General features: G+C 40.1%; 1 protein-coding gene and 1 long non-coding RNA gene across 2 annotated transcripts in view; both read right to left on the bottom strand.

Moving 5' to 3' along the window:
- Positions 1 to 5,541: 5,541 nt before the first annotated feature.
- Positions 5,542 to 6,826, bottom strand: LOC144304710 (olfactory receptor 8B3). Its single transcript, XM_077883260.1, has one exon. The coding sequence runs from the start codon at positions 6,824 to 6,826 to the stop codon at positions 5,801 to 5,803; it is 1,026 nt and encodes a 341-aa protein (XP_077739386.1). The 3' UTR covers positions 5,542 to 5,800.
- Positions 6,827 to 18,772: 11,946 nt separating this feature from the next.
- Positions 18,773 to 20,193, bottom strand: part of LOC144305940 (uncharacterized) — a 54,858-nt gene continuing 53,437 nt past the window's right edge. Inside the window, exon 3 of the long non-coding RNA XR_013372971.1 lies at positions 18,773 to 18,966. This is a non-coding gene — a long non-coding RNA (uncharacterized LOC144305940). The remainder of the gene's footprint in view (positions 18,967 to 20,193) is intronic.

The raw sequence follows: 20,193 nt of genomic DNA on the forward strand, positions 1-20,193 counted from the left end.
GAAACAGAGAGAGATTTGGGGGAAAGGGTCAGCTAAATGCCAGGTAATCTGAGCAAATACCCCCTACACAGACCCTGACAGCCTGGAATGAAAGCAAATGAACAATTACTATATCTATGAACAAGAATAAATACCAAACATGATTCTGAATTAAAAATTCAAAAGGAAAAAAATCTAAAGGCCAGGCACAGTATGAAAACATAAATTTTTAAATATATAAAACTACTCTAATTGTAAATTATTGGTACATATATAGGTAGTAAAATTATAAAAACTGTATTCTGAAGTGAAAAGTTTTCTCTTCTACCTCGTAAGGTCCTCCAGCTGGGTCTAAGAATTAAACTGTCTTAAGACAGATTAATAGGGAAAAACATACACCTTTTAATTATTTTTTACATGTGCATGGGAGCCTTGATGAGAAAAGTGAAGAGTAAAAAAACTGCTTAGAGCCAAATGCTTATGATGCTAAGTTGGACAAAGAATAGCAAATTATGGAAACATGACAAGGCAAAAAGACTTAAGCAAGGATAGCAAATTGTGGAGAAGCAACTAGAAAAATAAGGTTTAATGAGGTTTATTTGTACAGATTTCTCAGTCTTGACTCTCCCATCACTGGTGATAATTTTTGCCTCGTGATAGAGGGAGAACATCTTTTGGATAAAGTTTGTAGTATAATTTTTTTCTGAGGAGAAGCATTGCTGCACCCTCCAACATGTCATGTTTTTAATATTTTTTAGATCTTATTTTTAAAAAGTTTTCTATTTACAGAAAAATCGACACGATAGTACTAAGTTCTCATATATCCTTCTGCACACAGCCCTAATATTAACATTTTACAATCATACAGCACATTCATTATAATAAATGAACCATTTTTATTATTTTTTTATTTATTTCATTAGATTTGGCTTTGCCTAACGTTTTTCTTTCCAGGATCTCATATTACACTCATTTGTCATGTCTCTTTAGGCTCCTGTTGACTGTGACCATTTCTCACACTTCCCTTGTTTTTGATGACCTTACAGTTTTGAAGAGTAGTTCTCAGGTATATTATAAGGTGTCCCTCTATTGGAATTTGATGACTTTGTAATGACTACAGTGAGGTTATGGGCTTGGGAGAAGCAGGTCACAGAGGTAATGCCATTTTCACCACATTATATCAAGAATCTGTACCATCTTTTTTTTATATTCTAATTAATTTTTGTTTTTTTTTATTTATTTTTTATTGGTGTTCAATTTACTAACATACAGAATAACCCCCAGTGCCCGTCACCCATTCACTCCCACCCCCCGCCCTCCTCCCCTTCTACCACCCCTAGTTCGTTTCCCAGAGTTAGCAGTCTTTACGTTCTGTCTCCCTTTCTGATATTTCCCACACATTTCTTCTCCCTTCCCTTATATTCCCTTTCACTATTATTTATATTCCCCAAATGAATGAGAACATATAATGTTTGTCCTTCTCCGACTGACTTACTTCACTCAGCATAATACCCTCCAGTTCCATCCACGTTGAAGCAAATGGTGGGTATTTGTCATTTCTAATAGCTGAGTAATATTCCATTGTATACATAAACCACATCTTCTTTATCCATTCATCTTTTGTTGGACACCGAGGCTCCTTCCACACAATCTGTACTATCTTTATGATTTACAAATGTTCATTGTGACTTTGATCACTTGCCTGAAGTATTGTCAGGTTTCTCCACCATAAAGTCATGCTCTCCACACCCCAACTACCATACTGTTCCTTTTAGGAAGGAGTTACTATGAGCAGCCCACAGTTAAGGAAGAGGAAGTTATTAATTTACTGAATAATTTATTTACATCAATTTAATCATATGGATATTCACTTCATACACTGAGTTATAATCCAATGCTACTTTGTTTACTCAGATTTTCCAGCTCAAATTTTCCAGTGGAGCTCTTCCAGTTGGCTCCTTTGCCCCTTTGGAATACCCTCATCAAGCATATGAGCATTTCCTTAATCTGTGGAATTATGAGATGCTCCAGGCTCATCTTGATTATCTCTTGCCTTGGTCATAGAATCAGCCATTTCTCCAGGATATGGCATTAAATTCTTTTTATTAAGGAATGGTACTAGAAACCAAGATTTCAATGCTAGTGTGCTTGTTCTTAAAAGGGTGCCATTTTTTAAGGCCCTTTCAGTTGACAAGACAAAGAAATATGTTTGTATACTAACAAATGTATATACACAAATCTGTGACTATGTCTATATGTAACCATCTTTACCTCTATCAAGCTAAATGCGAGTTCTTACTAATGTCTTCAACTCAATCTATGACCATATCCATCGTTCTAGCCTCCTGTTAATTCTACTGACTTGTAAATTCCCATTCCAACAGCAAGAAATGTGGCTCCCGCCCTTCACCATGCATTTGATTGTTCAATTCCAGTAAACATGTACAGCAACGTCAGAATTCTTAATCCATACCCCCACAGAAACCAAATGCATCAACTAGAGGACAGTGCTTATGTGCAGTTCCTTTGCTTTTATCCTTACAAACTTCACTCATTTCTAGCACCTGTCTCCCTTAACCTCCTTGCTGAGGTTGTTTCATAAGTTAGTAATACACTAAGATTCTCTTTTCATTATCTGTGTTCCTTCCTGGGATTGTGCTGACTCCACAAATGATTTTCCAGACTTTCATACATTAAACTTTATTCTTTATAATATTCTTTTTTTTTTTTTTGGTATGACTTTTTATTTATTTATTTTTTTATTTTTTTAATTTTTTATTGGTGTTCAATTTACTAACATACAGAATAACCCCCAGTGCCTGTCACCCATTCACTCCCACCCCCCGCCCTCCTCCCCTTCTACCACCCCTAGTTCGTTTCCCGGAGTTAGCAGTCTTTACGTTCTGTCTCCCTTTCTGATATTTCCCACACATTTCTTCTCCCTTCCCTTATATTCCCTTTCACTATTATTTATATTCCCCAAATGAATGAGAACATATAATGTTTGTCCTTCTCCGACTGACTTACTTCACTCAGCATAATACCCTCCAGTTCCATCCACGTTGAAGCAAATGGTGGGTATTTGTCATTTCTAATAGCTGAGTAATATTCCATTGTATACATAAACCACATCTTCTTTATCCATTCATCTTTCGATGGACACCGAGGCTCCTTCCACAGTTTGGCTATCGTGGCCATTGCTGCTATAAACATCGGGGTGCAGGTGTCCCGGCGTTTCACTGCATCTGTATCTTTGGGGTAAATCCCCAATAGTGCAATTGCTGGGTCGTAGGGCAGGTCTATTTTTAACTCTTTGAGGAACCTCCACACAGTTTTCCAGAGTGGCTGCACCAGTTCACATTCCCACCAACAGTGTAAGAGAGTTCCCTTTTCTCCGCATCCCCTCCAACATTTGTTGTTTCCTGCCTTGTTAATTTGCCCATTCTCACCGGTGTGAGGTGGTATCTCATTGTGGTTTTGATTTGTATTTCCCTGATGGCAAGTGATGCAGAGCATTTTCTCATATGCATGTTGGCCATGTCTATGTCTTCCTCTGTGAGATTTCTCTTCATGTCTTTTGCCCATTTCATGATTGGATTGTTTGTTTCTTTGGTGTTGAGTTTAAGAAGTTCTTTATAGATCTTGGAAACTAGCCCTTTATCTGATATGTCATTTGCAAATATCTTCTCCCATTCTGTAGGTTGTCTTTGAGTTTTGTTGACTGTATCCTTTGCTGTGCAAAAGCTTCTTATCTTGATGAAGTCCCAATAGTTCATTTTTGCTTTTGTTTCTTTTGCCTTCGTGGATGTATCTTGCAAGAAGTTACTGTGGCCGAGTTCAAAAAGGGTGTTGCCTGTGTTCTTCTCTAGGATTTTGATGGAATCTTGTCTCACATTTAGATCTTTCATCCATTTTGAGTTTATCTTTGTGTATGGTGAAAGAGAGTGGTCTAGTTTCATTCTTCTGCATGTGGATGTCCAATTTTCCCAGCACCATTTATTGAAGAGACTGTCTTTCTTCCAATGGATAGTCTTTCCTCCTTTATCGAATATTAGTTGACCATAAAGTTCAGGGTCCACTTCTGGGTTCTCTATTCTGTTCCATTGATCTATGTGTCTGTTTTTGTGCCAGTACCACACTGTCTTGATGACCACAGCTTTGTAGTACAACCTGAAATCTGGCATTGTGATGCCCCCAGATATGGTTTTCTTTTTTAAAATTCCCCTGGCTATTCGGGGTCTTTTCTGATTCCACACAGATCTTAAAATAATTTGTTCTAACTCTCTGAAGAAAATCCATGGTATTTTGATAGGGATTGCATTAAACGTGTATATTGCCCTGGGTAACATTGACATTTTCACAATATTAATTCTGCCAATCTTTATAATATTCTATGGGTTTTTGAGAAATATACGATCTCACTTATCTATCATTATGGTATCATACAGAATAGTTTCACTGTCCTAAAAATCCCTGATATTTCTTTTATTCATCTTTCCCTGCTCCTTCCAAAAACCTGACAACTACTGATCTTTTTACTATCTCTATAGTTTTGCCTTTCCCATAATATCATACAGCTGTAAACATGCAGTATGTAGCCTTTTCAGACTGACTTTTTCACTTGGAAAAATATCTTCAACACTCCTACGTATTTTTTCATGGCATGATAGCTCATTTCTTTTTATCATTGAAAAATAATCCCCTATACCGGTAGACCAGGTTTATCTCTTCACCTTTTTTAAAATATTTTTTAAATATTTATTTTATTTGAGAGAGAAAGGGGAGGGGAGGGGCAGAGAGGGAGAGAATCCCAAGCAAAGTCTGTGCTGGGCATGGAGCCTGACGCAGGCATGCTCCCAAGACCCTGAGATTGTTGCCCGAGCAGAAACCAAAAGTCAGATGCTTAACCGACTGAGCCACCCAGGTACCCCTGTCTATTCACCTTTATAACATCTTGTTTGCCTCTTGTTTTTTGGCAATCATAAATAAAGCTGCTGTAAACATTCACATGAAGGTTTTTATGTGCATATGAATTTTCAAATCAATTAAGAAATATCTAGGGGCATGACTCCTAGATTGTATGTGAAGGCTATTTTTGCTTTTATAAGAAATAGTCAAACTGTTTTCCAGAGTAGTTGCACCACTTGGCATTACCTTGGGGAGACCTGATCTTACTTTTTTTTTTTTTTAAACTTTTATTTATTTATGATAGGCACACAGTGAGAGAGAGAGAGAGGCAGAGACACAGGCAGAGGGAGAAGCAGGCTCCATGCACCGGGAGCCCGAAGTGGGATTTGATCCCGGGTCTCCAGGACCGCGCCCTGGGCCAAAGGCAGGCGCCAAACCGCTGCGCCACCCAGGGATCCCCTGATCTTACTTTAAAGTATACACAGTTTGAAATGGGTTTCTTTGAAAGCTGCTGCCTATAATAGCGACAATATTGTTAAAAATGAGAGTTCATGTACTGTTTGTCACTTCTGTGTCTAGATCAGTGACACTTTAATTTTAATTTTATGTAACTGATAAAATTAACCGTATTTGTCCAAGTTAAGAGTAGCCCAGAAACAAAAGTAGTATAAAAATTATTTTAAACAACAGTGCATAGTTCCTATTTATAAAATATATTAGTTATTTAGTAAACTTCCACAAGGCGATGGAGATACAAAAGGAAAAATAAGACATGATCAGCTATCAGGAAAATGATAAATCTATTAAACCACACACAACCTATAGAAGCAACATAGTTATGGACACAGTCACATCTTGAAAAATACCAATAATTATTAAACAAAAACTGAACTTCTTTATATTGTTGCTGCTTCTAGAATCTAATGTTTCTCTTCCATATTTTAATCAGAGCTTTCCGCAGTGCAATTTTGACATCCTTATTCCTCAAACTGTAGATCAGGGGATTGAGCATGGGTCCCACATTAGTATAGAACACTGAAGAAATTTTTCCCTGCTCCATAGATCCAGGAGAAGAATATTTAAGATACATGAATGCTGCTGATCCAAAAAAAAGACAAAGAGCAATGACGTGAGAGCTACAAGTACTGAAGGCTTTTGATCTTCCTTGAGCAGATTTGATATGAAGAATGCTAGTGAGGATGAAGACGTAAGAAATCAGGATGGTAAAACTGGGTACTGTGATATTAATTCCCACGACTATCAGAACTACTACCTCATTGACATAGGTGCTGGTGCAAGAGAGTTGGAGGAGAGGAAGGATGTCACACAGGTAATGGTTGATGATATTGACATTGCAGAACGTTAGTCTAAGCATGCACCCCGTGTGGGCAGAGGCTCCGGCAAATCCCATCATATATGCAGCAACAGTTAGCAAGGAACAGACCTGATGGGACATGGTGACCTTATACAGCAATGGATTACAGATGGCCACATAGCGGTCATAGGCCATTGAGGTCAACATGTAGCATTCTGAGATGACAAAAAAGAGAAAGAAGAACAGTTGAGTCATGCACCCAACATAGGAGATGATATTGTCCTTTGATACAAAGTTCATCAGCATCTTGGGGGTAAAAACAGAAGAGTAACAGAGATCAATGAAGGATAGATTGAAGAGGAAATAGTACATGGGGGTGTGGAGGTGAGAATTGAGACCGATGAGGATGATCAAGCCAAGGTTGCCCACCATGGTGACGATGTAGATCATCAGAAACAGGAAGAAGAGAGGTTGCTGGAGCTCAGGGCGGTCTGTTAATCCAGCAAGAAGGAATTCAGTCACTAAGGAGTCATTTCTAACCAATATTCTCCTCTTTGGAAATCTGTGAGAACAGAAGAAAATCCCATTAATAGAAAACCCAGCTCCCTCCTTACACGCTGTCATTTATGGGAAGACACAGAATTCAAATAAGTTCTCCTTTGCTTCACAGGGTCAGAATGGACTACCACATGCCCCTCAACATTAAAATCGCTCTGTCTTTTGTTGCATGAGCTGCATGTGACAAACAAATGCTCCTGTTTTTACTAGAAGATACAGGGATGAAGTAGCTAGGATGAAGGATACCTGCTGGTGAGCTTCAGCAGCGGGGAGTATCCCCATCATGCCCTCCCACTCATCTGATCCTTCCCTTTCTAGTTCCTGCTCATGTTTCCATTATCCTACCAGATACCGCAGTTCCCCTGTGATGACTATCATGAAAGAGAGGATTCCTCTTAGGCAGAGACTATATCACAACTGTGCTTCCTAGAAGAGAGTCCCTACCAGTCTGTAGTGTTTTCAGATAACATACTGCAAAAATCCATGAAGTCAGTAGTTGATAACAAGTATTGAGAAGAACCTTTATAGCCTAAGATTTATAATTCATCATATACTCCGCTGTTTCTATACATTCTCCTTCTCTGTTCCACCCTCGCTGGACAGAATGAATAAAGGAAGGTGGATGTGCTTTCCTTGGTTTTGTAGAAGGGCTTGGAAAAGAAACATAATTTGAGTACTGATTAAATTAGTTGTTAAGTTTGTGAAAAATGTATCAAGCTTCATGCTTATAACACATAAACTCTTTTACAAGCCTATTTCAATTAAAAACCTTATCTTAAGAAAGAGATAAATCTCTTCCTTTGATGCTGTTATACTCTGCATGTGTCACTTAGTAGTGCTATAACTATGTCACTACCAGACCAAAGATGAAGCCAACACAGAGGAGATACGCTCAGAATAATGCAAGTGGTATAGTCAGAGCTCCATACTTTTGAGTTTCTTATAATTCAATATAACTTTTTTCCTCATTTTCAGGAACAGAGAGTATGAGAGATAAATAGAAACTTGATTAACTCACTCTCCTTCCATTGAAAGAACTGTGCTGACCCTTTATGTGGGTCTCACCTCCACTGGAAGAACTGGCTTTTGAGATATCAAAGCTGAGCAAATTTAGTCACAGTCTTCTTCCTTAATAGGCAAGAGAGTCATTTCAAAGATTCACAGTCTGAGTGTTCCAGGAGTCATTCTTGTCATTATAAATTTACTAAGAAAATATTAAGAGCAACTACACACTTGACACCTGAGTCTGTGTCAGAGACCTCAAGGCATTTGCTTAAGGCTTATATATTTTTTAATCTGATTAGAAATCCAGGTACCCGTAGGTTTCCCTTAGGACCTTCCCATCATGATAAGCTCTGCAGGGAAGAAACTAGGGTCTCTGTTTATACCCTAATTGTGACAGTAAATGTTAATTTCCCATCAGGGATTCTACATTCCCTAGGGAATATAAGAAGGGATCCTATGCTGTCCCTTCTTATTTTCAATGTTATTGAAAATTTCTCTAATTATATTTCTAGGTAACATATTAGTTTTAAGGATTTAAATTAAAAAAGATTTATGAACATTTCAATAAAGTATATTTATTTTGCCTTTTTAAAATATTTGAGTCTTTTTAAATATTCAGTGTGTGAGCAAACTATATAGACACAAACAAAAGGAACTTTTTTTTTCTATAGAGGGTTAGCTTCTTCTTTTTTTTTAATTTTTATTTATTTATGATAGTCACAGAGAGAGAGAGAGAGAGAGAGAGAGAGAGGCAGAGACACAGGCAGAGGGAGAAGCAGGCTCCATGTACCAGGAGCCCGACGTGGGATTCGATCCCAAGTCTCCAGGATCGGCTCCTGGGCCAAAGGCAGGCGCCAAACTGCTGAGCCACCCAGGGATCCCCAAAAGGAACTTTTTAACTCATTTCAGAGATTATTATTTAATAAAAATCATTTAATATAAAAAGATCCATTATTTCATGGAAATTTAATTACCTTGGGTAGTTCTGACTCAATATGTCTTTGCTCTTAATATATTATATCAAATCTATCAGAAAAATACTGTTAAGAAGCTTCTATTTCAAGAAAATATGGCTTTAGAATTCCCAGTTACATATTAATTTATAATCATTCTGGTGAGAAGGCACCTAATTTTTCTTTATTTTGAAATTATGACAGATTCACAGAAAACTGCAAAATAATATATACAGTTCCTTGAAATCAACCCAGCTTCCTACCACAGTAACATCTTTAATAACTGTAGCATAATAGCAAAACAAGAAATTGACCTTAGTAAAATAACATTCACAGAATACAGGACTACAATTTTTCTAGTATTTAGCAATTCTACATATACTGTGTGTTTGTGTTATGTGTGTAGATCTATGTGATCTGACCATGTTGTCTGTAGTATGTGAACAAGATCATGATTATGTGATCATGACCACAATCATGAAAGAGGACTGTACCACCACCATACAGGAACTCCCTTATTCTACCTCTTTACAGTCACACTCATCCCCTCCCCCCCTTTTTCTGTGTCTTCTGGCAACCACTAACCTTTTCTCTACCTCTAGAGTGGAGTTATTTGAAAGCCTCAACAAATAAGATTGCACCATGTATAACCTCTGAAACTGGTTTTGTTCACTAAGCATGATGTCGTTAAGTCCATCCCAATTGTTGCATGCATCAATGCTCCATTTCTTATATTATTGAGTCACACTGAATTTTTTACAACCCATATTCTTTCAACCTTCTATGGTAATTTAAAAATAATGAGGCAGTTGTTGAATACAAAACTAAATCTGTTTTATTGATGGAAAATGTTTCAGGGGCAGAGACAAGAAGATCACAGTTGAGACTGGTTCTTGCAATGTTCTTTTTTTAAATCAATTTTATTGAATTATAACCTGAATGCAACAAAATGCATCCACTTCACAAGTACAGTTCAATGACTTTCAAAAAATAATGCAATCATGTAACTGCCACCATAATCAAGACCTAAAGCATTTCCATCATACTCAAAAGTTCTTTCTACTCTTTTGCAATCCATCTCCTGTCCTGTTTTAATAATGAAAGGATGTTTAAAGTTGTCAAATGCTCTTTCTGCATCTATTGAGAATGATCATATGATTTTATTCTATTAATCTGGGGTGTTCCTTATATTGACTGGTATAAGTTGAACCATTCTTGCAACCCATGGATAAATCCCACTCGATAAAGGTGTACAATCCTCTTAACGTGCTACTGAATATAGTTTACTAGAATTTTGCTTGGATTTTTTACATCAATATTCATCAAAGATAGCAGCCTGTAGTTTTATTATAGTGTCCTTGCCTGGTATTGGTGTGAGGGTAATTCTGGCCTTATACAATGAATTTGAGAGTGTTCTCTCCCTACAATTTTTGGAAGAATCTAAGATTTGGCATTAATTCTTCTTTAAATGTTTGGTAAAAGTCACCCGTGAAACCATCAGGTCCTGGGCTTTTCCTTCTTAGAAGGTTTTTGATTATTTATTTAATGTCTTTATTTGTTATTGGTCTGTTCAGATTTCCTATTTCTTCATGAATCAGTCCTGTGGGCTGTGTGGGTTTTTTTTTTTAAGATTTTATTTATTTATTCATGAGAGAGAGAGGTGCAGAGACACAAGCAGAGGGAGAAGCAGGCTCCACACAGGGAGCTTGATGTGGGACTCGATTCCGGGTCCCCAGGATCATGCCCTGGGCTGAAGGCAGCACTAAACTGCTGAGCCACCCGGGCTGCCCGGTTGTGTGTTTCTAAAACCATATCCATTTCTTCTAGGTTAACTAATTTGCATATAATTGTTCATCATAGTCTCTTATGATCCTTTGTGTTACTGCAGCATCAGTAATAATGTCTTCTCTGAATATCATCATCATGATATCATCATCTTCTTTGTCTATGTGTCCTAAAAGCTGAAGTAAGTTTCTTGTAGGCAAGTTGGGTCTTGTTTTTTGTTTGTTTACCCATTCAGCCACTCTATGCCTTTGGATGGGAAAATTTAAACCATTTACATTTTAAGTAATTATTGACAGGCAGGGACTTATTAATGCCTTCTTAATTATTTTCTGGCTGTTTTGTAGTTCCCTGGTTCCTCTCTTCCTCATTTGCTTTCCTTCTTTGTGACTTGATGACTTTCTATAATGGTATGCTTTCAATTCTTTTTTCTTTATCCTTTTGCATCTACTGTAGGCTTCTGTTTTGTGGTTACTACGAGACTTACATAAAATATCTTGTAGACATTATGGTCTATTTTAAGATAATAACTTCAATCACATGTAAAAATTCTTTTCTTCTCATATTGTTTTTGATGTCACAGTTTACCTTTTTATGTCATATATCCTTTACCAAATTCTTTAGCTATAGTTATTTTTAATCCTTGTGTCCTTTAACCTTCAGTTAAGTAGTTCATCATATTGTAGTACTAGAGTATTTTGAATTTGACTAAATATATTTATATTTACCAGTGTGCTGTTTATTTTCTAATTTTTTCATGTTACTAGTTAGTGTCTTTTTGCTTCAGCTCAGAGAACTCCTTTCAGCATCTCTTATAAAGAAGGTGTAGTGGCAATGAATTACCTCAGCTTTTGTTTGTTGGGAAAGTCTTTATCTCACCTTTATTGCTGAGAAACAACTTTACTAAGTAAAGTATTCTTGGTTGACAGTTTTTTCTTTCAGTATTTTAAATATAACATCCTAGGATGCAAAGTTTCTCCAAAGAAATTTGCTAATAGCCTTATGGCAGTTGCCTGGTATGTAAGGGTTATTTTTATCTGGCTGTTTTGAAAATTCTCTCAATTATCTTTTATTTTAAACAGCTTAATTATGATATGTCTTAAGGAAAATCACTTTGGAAATATTGGAGTGACCTATTAACTTTATGAAGTTAGAAGTCCAAATCTCTCCCCAGATTTAGGAACTTCTCAGCCATTATCCCTATAACCAAGCTCTCTTGCCCCTTTCTCCATCCTTCTTTTTCTGGAATTCCAAAAATGTCTACAGTGTTTCTCTTAATGGTATCCCAAAGGTCCTGTGGGCTTTCTTTATCCCTCTTCATTATTTTCCTGTATTCTCACTGCATAATTTTAAAAGTCCTGTCTATTACTTCACAGACTCATTCTTTTGCTCCAGCTAGTCTGATACTGATACTCTTTCCTGCATTTGTCATTTCATTCATTGTATTCTTCAGCTCCAGAATTCCTGCTTTCGTTGTTTTAATGTTAAACTTCTCATTTTGTCTGTGTATTGTTTTCATGATTTGATTAAATTGCCTTTACATGTTTTCTTGTAGCTTGCCATGCTTCCTTAGAACAGCTACTCTGAATTCTTTATAAGACAAATCACAGATCTCCATTTCTTTGGGATCTCTTTCTAAAAAATTATTGTGTTCCTTTGGTGTGCCGGGTTACATGATTTTTCATATTCCTTGAAGACTGCTGCTATCTTCATATTTGAAAAAACAGCCACCTCCTCCAGTCTTCCTGACTTGCTTTATGAGAAAATTACCTTCTGTTACCCCTGGTAGTGATTCTGAGGCTTTCTCAGACCTTTTCTATGGTTATTACTGCTCCAAATGTCTTATTTCATCTTATGACAGAATTATTAGACTTGTATGCCTTCCCTCAATCCTACAAAGCTAGGTTAGTTGCTGAGAACCTCCTTTTTGTTCTCCCTAGGGTACGACTGAATGCTCGAGTGTGTGATCTTTCCCCAGCCTGTAGAATCAGGCCATCTTTCTGCATGTGCTCACTAGCCATCTACAAAGGCTTTCTCTCACTGGAAGCACATGTGGAAAACCATCCACAGGATGGGGGTATGTGTGGGTAAGGTGCACAGAGTGGGCAGGTACCCATGACTACTTGAGGGCACCTCCAGTGGCTCATTAGCAAGCTTCCTGATGGAGTCTATGGCACAATTAGTAGGATTCACATCCCTTTGATGCCCTCCAACAGCCCTACCTGCTACCTTCCCAGACACTCCCACCTTCAGCCACACAATATACCTCAGCAAGCTGAATGGGATGAAAAGTGGATCTCTTTGGTAGTGTGTCTCAGAGCTGAAGAAACCAGGCATTCACTCTCATGCTCTCACTTTGTGCAGTGAGAGGAATCACAGTCACAGGTTATAAGAACACCTCTTTTGGCACTGAGCTACGCCTTAGGGAAGGCAGGACATAGGTAAAGTGAAACTATTCCTCTTACCTTCTTCAAATGCATCCAATCTTAGAATTTTTTGCTCCAAAAACGTGGTCTGCTGGGTACCTGCGGGCAAGGACTGCTCCTACCTCATGGTGTGCCAGGACCCCGTGGAGCAGTGGGCTGGGGCTCAGGCACCACCATACTCTGTCCCCTGCCCTTGCCTATTCAAGAACAAGCAGTTCTTGGGACACCTGGGTGGCTGAGCGGTTGAGTGTCTGCCTTTGGCTCAGGGCATTATCTCGGAGTTCCGGGATCGAGTCCCACATCGGGCTCTCTGCCTGGAGCCTGCTTCTCCCTCTGCCTATGCCTCTGCCTTTTCTCTGTGTCTCTCATGAATAAATAAATAAAATCTTGAAAGAAAGAAAGAAAGAAAGAAAGAAAGAAAGAAAGAAAGAAAGAAGAAAGAAAGAAAGAAAGAAAGAAAGAAAGAAAGAGAGAGAGAGAGAGAAAGAAAGAAAGAAAGAAAGAAAGAAAGAGAAAGAAGAAAGAAAGAAAGAAAGAAAGAAAGAAAGAAAGAAAGAAAGAAAGAGAAAGAAGAAAGAAAGAAAGAAAGAGAAAGAAGAAAGAAAGAAAAAGAAAGAAAGAAAGAAAGAAAGAAAAAAGAAAGAAAGAAAAAGAAAGAAAGAAAGAAAGAAAGAAAGAAAGAAAGAAAGAAAGAAAGAAAGAAAGAAAGAAAGAAAGAAAGAAAAGAAAAGAAAGAACAAGCAGTTCTCCTCCAACCCCTTTCTGGGTATAGCTAGGGATGGGCCTGTGAACATGCGCCTGTCAGAGGATGCCAGGGATCCTTCATGAAGCTGGGGTAACATCATCCATCCAGACTGAGTTTTACTGTGCTGCAAAGCCTAATGCTCCTACTGCCCACCAGGTGCTAGCTGGAACTTTGGCTAGAGGAGAGAACCAGATCTGTCTCAGCTGGCATCGGCAGGGCAGCCTCTCAGGGATCCTCTGTGCCCTGCCCCCTGGCCTGCACTAACCCTACTGCAATTCTTAAGAGAGGCATCATTTGGGTCTGGCTCCATCTCTCCCTCAAAAACTACCTGCAACCAGCTCTTGCTTCCCCACCACAAAAGGACAGGCCACCAATAAAAGCTGGCGGGGGGGGGGGGGGGCAAAGAAAAATGAGAACCCAAGCAGGGCAAAAAGCGAGACCTCACCAATTGGAGTGAGGATGGGAGAGAAAAGGCCGTGAGAAGGTGTGAGGTCCTGAGTTAGAGAATGGTGCTGCCAAGAGAATAGTACAGAGGCAGCAGAGTGAAGAAGCAAAGGAGGAGGCTGTGAAGAGAGGGGAACCCTGAGAATGCAGAAGCCCCAAACACGAGGTCCTGAGAGAATGCAGGGCGGAGGCACAAAAAGATGGGCCCCCCTGAAAGATGGAGGACTAAGGCACCAAGAGAGGGTTCCCTGAAGTGAATGGGGACCTAAGGGGGTGGAGGCAGATGCACAAAGAGGTGGCTGAAGGCCCAGAGGCGCTGAGAGAGGACGGGAGTTGACCGGAGCAAGGCGTGGGGCCCTGAGGACCTGGAGCCCAAGGGCGCAAAGGCATCCCCGGAGCGGTCAGCTGGGCCCCAGACTGCGGCCCCAGGCCCCGGGGCTCTGGCTGACGGTCGGGAGCAGGGATGCGGGCACCACCACCACCACCCCCCCCCCCCCCGGAACTGCTGGGCCAGAAGCCTGAACTGCTTGCTCGCCCCCCGACGTAGCCGGGATCCCGTGACCTTCCCCGCCTCGCCGCCCGGGGCGCCTTCCCTGCCGGGACCCCGGAACGGCTCCTTTACCCCGGCGACCCCAAGGGGCTGCGGCCTCTCCGGGCACCCGAGATGGCCCCGCGCCTGTCCCCGTCGGGGGCTGCACGCCCCGGGTGGGCGGCCTGGCGCAGCGCTGCGTGGCCTCAGGGCGCCGCAGTGCGAGGTCTTGGCCTTGGCGGAGGCCGCAGGTCCCACGGGACGCCTGTCTCCTGCGGCCGCCGTGCCCTGGGCAGCCGCCGGGGCTCCCAGCTGCGGTCCTGCGGGTCGCGGCCCCGTCCTCTGCGCGCCGCGCCTCCTTGGGGTTGCAGCACCGGCCGAGGACCCGCAGGCGCCAGCAGCCGCCTCCCCCACTGCGAGACTCCCCGGAGAAGGTAAGGGACAGGCTGCCGCTGGGCTCGGGCTCGGGGGCCCCGGAGCACCCGCCCCTCCAATGCAGGGGGGCTTGGGGGAAGGGCCCTTTGGCGCCAAGCGGAGGAGGCGCGGGAGCAGGCGCAGAGAGGAGGCTGGGCCCGGGGTGCGGGGTGGCCCCGGCCTGTAGCTCCACCTCCCGGAGCAGCGGGGGGGCCAGTCGCCGGGCCCAGGTCACCAACGACTTCTGCACCGTCGTCGTCGTCTTCTTCTTTCTTCTTCTTTCTTCTCCTTCTCCTTCTCCTTCTCCTTCTCCTTCTCCTTCTCCTTCTCCTTCTCCTTCTCCCTCTCCCTCTCCCTCTCCCTCTCCCTCTCCCTCTTCTTTCTTCTTTCTTCTTTCTTCTTCTTCTTCTTCTTCTTCTTCTTCTTCTTCTTCTTCTTCTTCTTCTTCTTTTCTTCTCCTTCTCCTCCTCCTCCTCCTCTTTCTTTCTTTCTTTCTTTCTTTCTTTCTTTCTTTCTTTCTTTCTTTCTTCTTCTTCTCCTTCTTCTTCTTTTCTTCTTCTTCTTTTCTTCTTCCTTTTTCTTCCTTCTTCTTCTTTCTTTTTCTTCCTTCTTCCTTCTTCCTTCTCCCTTCTTCTTTCTTCTTCCTTTTTCTTCTTCCTTTTTCTTCTTCCTTTTTCTTCTTCTTTCTTCTTCCTTTTTCTTCTTCTTCTTCTTCTTCTTCTTCTTCTTCTTCTTCTTCTTCTTCTTTCTTCTTCCTTCTTCCTTCTTCCTTTTTCCTTCTTATTCCTTCTTCTTTCTTCTTCCTTCTTCCTTCTTATTCCTTCTTTCTTCTTCTTCTTCCTTCTTCTTTCTTCTTTCTTCTTTTCTTCTTCCTTCTTATTCCTTCTTCTTCTTTCTTCTTTTTCTTCTTCTTTCTTCTTCCTTCTTCTTCTTTCTTCTTTCTTCTTTTCTTCTTCTTTTTCTTTCTTTCTTTCTTCTTCTTCTTCTTCTTCTTCTTCTTCTTCTTCTTCTTCTTCTCCTTCTTCTTCTTCTTCTTGTATATTTTTTATTGGAGTTCGATATACCAACATATAGCATAACACCCAATGCTCATCCCATCAAGTGACCACAGTCTTCTTCATCATAAGCAGATCGGCCCGGGAGAGACGTTGCAGTATGACAAAATTTCTATTATTTACGATTTATTTTCATTCAATCAATCCCAGTATGCATGTAACCGAGTTTCAGAGCTGCAAACATACTCCTGTGAAAAACAAATTGAGCAGCAAACATACAATGTTATATACATTGCTTTTTACCATAAACTTACAATATATAATCAAAGAGGTTAAAAATGGTAGATGATGGAGCCATGTTTCTCATTGCCAGAGAAATAAGTTACACATACGCAAAAGAGGAAGACTATAATGAACCCTGTGTTGCTAGACTAGCGTCATTAATTCGGGTTTCTATTATATAGTAAGATACAGGAATAACTAGATATGAAGATACATAGAAAACTTTGAATATATATACATTTTTCCCACCTCTTTTCACTGAAAGTGTTACCTAAACCCAAGTGTGCTGCCTGTCACTCAAAAAAACAATACTCAAGAGTTTTGATTGAAGGGCCACCTGGGTGGTTAAGTGGATTAAGCATGGGCCTTCAGCTCAGGTCCTCACCTCCTGGTCCTAGGATCCAGCCCCCCGGGGCTTTCTGCTCAGTGGAGAGCCTGCTTCTCCCTCTCCCTTTGCTCCTCCCCCCCTGCTTGTACTCTCTTTCTCTCTCAAATAAATAAAAATTTTCTTTAAAAAGAGTTTTGATTCTAAAGGAATATGAGCCTTATTCAGGAGGCCAGCCACTTGGAATGAAGACAGACTCTTGTTCAAAGGCCAACTCCAAGGTTTCTGCCTGGCCCAGGGGTTTTTCAAAGAGTTTGGGAAAATTAATAAAAGGAGTGCCAGTGGTCCCTAACATTTCTCCATTACATGCCCTTGGTTATGGGGATTGTGCAAGGGGGTCGGGTTTCTGGTTCCTTACCTACAGAGGCACTCTGTTCTTTCTAGGAAAGAATGCATGATCTAGGGCACCTGGGTGGCTCAGTGGTTGAGCAACTGCCTTTGGCTCAGGTTGTGATCCCTGGGGGGCCTGGGATCAAGTCCCTCATCAGGCTATCTGTGGGGAGCCTGCTTCTCTTTCTGCCTGTGTCTCTGCCTCTCTCTGTATGTCTCTCATGGATAAATATTTTTTTAAAAAAAGAATGCATGATCTATAGATAAACAAATAAAGGTTAGTTAAACACAGGGGCTGAAGGTGCTTGCTAAAGCTTAAAGACTACTAGGCTGGCCGGATGGCTGAGGTAGCTTCAAGAGGGCCTGGAAGTAGTGATACCCTAGTAGCAATGAACACATCCAAGCACCCAGGTCTTATTTCTAAATAACATTCTGTGATAATAAGAACTAGGGCTCTTTGGAGAAGTGATTCACTTTAGAGCTGGAACAAGGAAATTACAAAATGATTCTGAAGCATCTCATAATGTCAGAGAGTAAAAAAAAAAAAGATCTTTAAAAAGAAGATGGAGTCATAATCAAAAATTTATAGGATTCAACCTGGGAGCTCTTAAGGGCCAAAGCTAGAATTATTTGGAAAACAAAATAAATAATGATAGTATTGGATTATAAACCAAAGGATAAAGTAAATATTAATGAGTCTGTATGACTTTCAAAAATACATATCTAGATAATTCCCCTCCAGGAAGTAGAGCTTAATTCCTCTCTCCTAAACATAGTGACTTGCTTCCAAAGAATTGAGTACGAAATATAGTAATTGGGGAAAATAGTAAATTTACAGTGGAAAGGAAAAACAGTAAATTTACAATGGAGAAAACTGACAGACATTACCTTCACCAGTTAATCAGAGTTAGCATTGTTAGTGGTAAGTCATGTTGATATCATATAGACTTTGTTATGATGCAGTAGTAAAGACTCTTCACTCGACATAATTCTCCAGTCTGAGCATGAGGAAATATTATACAAAACCAAATGGGGGCATTCTACAACATATTTTACCTACAGTCTTTAAAATTGCTATAGTCATTTTAAAAAGACAAAGACTAAGAAACTGTCACAGATCAGAGAAGACTAAGGAGATGTATCATCTAAATGCAACATGGCTTCCTAAGTTGGATCCAAGACAGAAATATGGCATTAGTGGAGAAACTGGTAAAGTCCAAAACAAAATCAGTATTTTCATTAGCAGTGTTGTACTGAAGTTAATTTCTCAGTCTTATGAAATGTACCACAGATATGTATAAAATTTATACTAGGGAGAATTTGCATGAAGAATATACACAGGTATTCTCTGCACTGTCTTTATAACTTTTCTATAAATCTACAATTATTTTTTTAAGAGTTTATCTATTTATTCATGAGAGACACACAGGGAGAGGCAGAGTCATAGACAGAGAAAGAAGCAGGCTTCCTGCAGGGAACCCAATGTGGGACTCAATCCCAGGACCCAGGATCATGACCTGAGCCAAACGCAGATGCTCAACCACTGAGCCACCCAAGTGCCCCTACAATTATTTTTAAATAAAAACTTATCTACAAAAGCACAAATTGCTCATTACCACAAAAAATGTAGTATTTAATTTTATGTAAACCTCTCTATAGATTTGAAAACATAATTTCTTCTTTTCTATAAATAGGAAAGCATGTTTGCACACATACCTGTCTCCTGGGAAGATGGAAGAGAGTCCCACTTCATGCCTTAGATAGAATCCTCATCTTGCATCATCTTGGTGGGATGTAGTAGTGCCCAAACTTCCACTATAGAATCCAAGAGGGAGGAAAAGCCTCGGTAGCAAACAGAGGACAGGCACACTGACTTACCCTCAGTCAATCCCATAACTCTTATCTAAAATTTTGACCTGGAACAAATTACACAAACACAGTGAGACAACTGGGAACCATTCATGTGGCTGCAGCTGTATCCAAGGGCTGAGTCACTAGTGTGAATAGAGTGGAACTTCTGCAGCATCAAGGCCAATAATGTGGCCAGACTATTCCTCTGAAATACTTCCTGCCCTTGACCCCTGCAGTTGGCTTGGTTTTACCTCTTCTCCAAATTTGGTTTTACAACCTCAAACCAAATCTTTTAATTCCTAATGTCCTTTCTATTAACGTTTTTCTGTTTAAAGAAGATAGAATCACTTTTTTCCCAGTTTAATTGAAATGTTATTGACAGCACTGTATCAGAGTCCATTTCTATTCTTTCTCTACATAAATCCTTATACGATATATTTTCCCACATGTGTAAGCCAAAATACAGCTACCTGACAAAACATGCATCTGTTAAATGGGTTAAATGATAAATTATAAATATGACTAAACTTTAAAATGTAAGATAGTAGGGTGTTTAAATTAACAATTACTGAAATTTGTGTAATCTTTGTACTTCCCAAAAGACAAGAATCTAGCTTCCTCTTTGGCAAGCAATATCACTATTGACTTTCTCAGTAATAAGTCAGGACTTAAGAAACAAGTTTCATATCATATCAACTCATTTGCTACAATTTTGGATTTTTCCACCAAAAATTATTAGTCACACAATTTACATTTTTTGAAAAAGATGGGTAGTTCAAACTGAAAAGAACCTCAGTGGAACGTCCAGCTACAGCCGAGTGAGAAGATCAGCAAATATAAAGTTGGACAGAATTGGCAAAATGACAATTCCGACACTCTGAAAACCAACCAAACCTGAGAACTGGTGATGCTTCAAGAAGTGTTGAACTTTATGTAAGACAATGGGATTCTGTGATGTTTTGCTTAGAGCTCCTTCCATCAACATCCCCTACTCCCAGCTTTGTAGATGCAGGGGTTCTGCAAGGGTGGACCACACCACAAGGGCTAGAAGCTCCACTGCCACTGACAAAGAATGCTCACTCAATCCTGAACAGTAGGTAACATCAGTACCCACATCATGTAGCAAAGTTGTGGGCATGACATTAGTGTGAAGAAAGCAGAGAAAGCCAGTGCCTCCACTAGTCTGAGGTTGTGGTTTGTTGTAGCAAAGGGGTGAAAGGAGTGACTCCAGAGGGCCTCTGCACTTCCTGTGAGATTTTAAACAATTTACATAACCTCTTTCAGCCTTGATA

Source organism: Canis aureus, chromosome 3 (assembly GCF_053574225.1).
Source record: "Canis aureus isolate CA01 chromosome 3, VMU_Caureus_v.1.0, whole genome shotgun sequence".
Lineage (NCBI taxonomy): Eukaryota > Metazoa > Chordata > Mammalia > Carnivora > Canidae > Canis > Canis aureus.

Bases quoted from the DNA above. Each gene is read 5' to 3' on its own strand.
- LOC144304710 (XM_077883260.1), bottom strand. From the start codon at position 6,826: ATGACAGCGTGTAAGGAGGGAGCTGGGTTTTCTATTAATGGGATTTTC.